Below are 2,823 nucleotides of genomic sequence, written 5' to 3' on the forward strand. Positions count from 1 at the left end.
TTATTTGATCAGATGAGTTCATGGGTGACATCATCTTGGGAAAGAAAATCAAAATTGTCAAGCAAGCAAACAAACAAAGAAAAACAAGAACAAAAAAAGACTACAACATGCTATTAGCCTCAAAAGAAGAGTCTGAATTAGCTCTCCTAGCAACTAAACAACTAAATCTAATTGAATCCATCACTCTCATCTTGAATAAATCCCTCAGCAGTCTTGACAGATCCACCTGTTTGTCAGTCAAGGTTGGTAGAAATGTCAGAACATGTTTGTTGTCATTGCACGGAGACGCTCCTGCTAAAAATATACCCACCTACGATGCTGGAAGGCACTGTTGGTGAAAAGCCTTGAGGAGAACATTGACGACGTCTAAAGCCGGAGTGAGAACTCAAATACAAAAGTAGCAGTGGTGATGGCGGCAGTCATAAAAACGATTAATTTAGGTAATAATTAGTGTGTTACAATGTCAGAAATTTTAATCTCTGCTTTAATGTTTCACGTTAGGTATTGAGCTTTTATTTACTCATTTACTTTTGTAATTTTGGATTTTTCTTTACGTATGTAATCAATTTGATGTCTTTTTGATTTTCTCTTTTACTTCTCCATAAGTAGACTTTTTTTTTTTATTTCTCTGAATTAGGAATTGTTTTCTTCATAAAACATTTATTTATGATCTTTTTTATTTTTATGTCTGTGCATGCCTTTCTTTCACATCAGGACTTCTTGCTTTTTGAGACTTTTGGTAGCCTATTTCATGTTGTCAAACAGATACTTTCGAAGTGACGCCTTGGAGTAAAACTGAGCCAAAAAATGTGGTTAATAACTTGGTTTAATAAAGGGCGTTATTGGTTTGGATAGCTTTTTTTTTTCTTTCTAAGTTCTCATTTGGTTATTAAATTCTTTGTTTGGTAATAAATTAGGTGTGATTTAAGTGTCCAAAAAGTAAAAACAACACAAACCAAAGTGAGCAAATACTCTTCCACATCTCTGGATTTTTTTTTTCTCAATTTGTATTCATATCTGCATTATTTAGACTGAGGGAGCCTTTATAGAGACCTAAAAGATCGACTGTCGACTGCCTTCAGATTTTTATACCATTGAAACTAATCTTCATTCCTTTCTGTGGATGATTTTTTTTTTCTTTGCATATTGTTTTAGGTTTGCAGACTAAAATAGCACATGCGTGCAGAGGGTTGTTTGCACCCTCGCCATCTGTGCATTAGTCTTCCAACGTTTTCTTCTACAGTAGATCCAGTCGACTGACACGTTCATGTGGACTGGACTTCAATCAGACGGTCCGGACCGAAGCTTCCTGGCCGACTGGACTCTGTTCTCGGCAGCTTCAGGAGATCTGCTATTGAAACCACAGTGGCCAAAAACAGAGAGAATTTCTCCAACAGGGATAAAGGGAGCGCAGTGAATTTCCAGTTGCCCCTGTAAGGTGCACAAGCCTGGTGTTAACAAGCAAGAGCCAAAAAACAACAACAAAAATAAAAAAAACCCACAATCAATAACAGAAAAAACAAAGCAAAATTGGCAGCAAACAGAGAGCTGCATGCTGCATGATGGATGCCAGCCAAAATGGAACAGACTTTTTTTTACTGCTTACCACCTTCTGGTGCATCATTCTTACTTTTCTTTTTTTTTTTCACAGGAAGATAAATTTCCTGCATGCTCCTGCTGTGCTGACGCATCCAGCTGAGTTTGTGCGTTTGCATAATTTTTTATGTCCCATTACAACTGGCTGTTTGGCCTTAATAAATATTGAAAGCTTTTTGAAGCAACACTTCTTTCTAAGCTACTTTTCTCTAATCTTTTAAGAAGGCTCTAAAACGTTTAGGTGTGCACGGCAAAATATGCAACAAGATGCACCAGGGTGCTGATCCCATTCAGATTCTCGGAGGGAGGAGATTCAAGATTGGATTTATGTTGAGGAGGAATCTTTATTCTTTAAATTTTTTTTTTTTTTTGCAGTTTTCTCTTTTCTTAATGACCTGTTCTCTTCATTTCTTATCAGCGTTCTCACCTCTTCCGCACACATTTTCCGCCATTGTTATTTTCGTCTCTGTTTTTTCACCCTTTTCTTTTTTCTCGTGTTTTCTTTCAGAGCTCTCTTCCTGGGTTTGTCCAACAACCCTCACATCTCCGACCTTCACCTGGACATCAGCGGCTGTGAGGTATCGTCCGCCAGCCCTCTTCTGCTTGCATGAATCCACTCGTGATCTTTCTCAGTTAAGCCTCCCATCATGCTCCGCTCCACTTTTTGTTTCTCCCCACAGCTGAGGTCGGCGGGTGCCGCCGTGATCCAGGAGCTCTTCCCTCGCGTTTCGTGTGTGGGGACTTTAGACGTCTCTGATAACGGTGAGAAACTTCAATCTGTTGGCACACCCCCGCAGCGCATTTGCGCTGTTTACAGCCGAGGTGGTTTTCAGTCGTACAAGAAGAGGCTTCGAATGGAAATACATCATATATCACCTGTTTAAATTTGAGGGGTGAATGCTTCAGTTTGTGTACAAATCATTAATGTTTATATGAAAGTGTTGATGCGGACTGCTGACGGTGGGTATAGATGGTGGAAGATTGAACTAATATACGTTGTCTTGTTCCAACCTTAAAGAGGCAGTATTATGTGTTTTCCAACCACAGAGTGCCAATTTATAGTTCAATCACTTAACTGTTATCTTCAGTTGTTATACAAAATACTGTATATATCAAACATGTCTTAAAAGAAATTTTTCTTCCTGATGTAATGCCTTGAAATTGGGCCTCTGTCTCTTTAAGGAGCTCTTGCTCTCTTTTTGACGCTCATCTCAACATCGTCCTTCT

At 38.9% G+C, this 2,823-nt stretch overlaps 1 protein-coding gene across 1 annotated transcript in view; it reads left to right on the top strand.

Annotated features, from left to right (window-relative positions):
• Positions 1-1,886: 1,886 nt before the first annotated feature.
• Positions 1,887-2,823, top strand: part of LOC103132564 (leucine-rich repeat-containing protein 16B-like) — a gene marked incomplete at its 5' end in the record, with an annotated part of 19,489 nt that continues 18,552 nt past the window's right edge. Inside the window, 2 exons of the mRNA XM_007544379.2 lie at positions 1,887-2,174; positions 2,277-2,358. Coding sequence (XP_007544441.2) covers positions 1,887-2,174; positions 2,277-2,358 — 370 coding nt within the window. The remainder of the gene's footprint in view (positions 2,175-2,276; positions 2,359-2,823) is intronic.

Source organism: Poecilia formosa, unplaced genomic scaffold (assembly GCF_000485575.1).
Source record: "Poecilia formosa unplaced genomic scaffold, Poecilia_formosa-5.1.2 Scaffold1126, whole genome shotgun sequence".
Lineage (NCBI taxonomy): Eukaryota > Metazoa > Chordata > Actinopteri > Cyprinodontiformes > Poeciliidae > Poecilia > Poecilia formosa.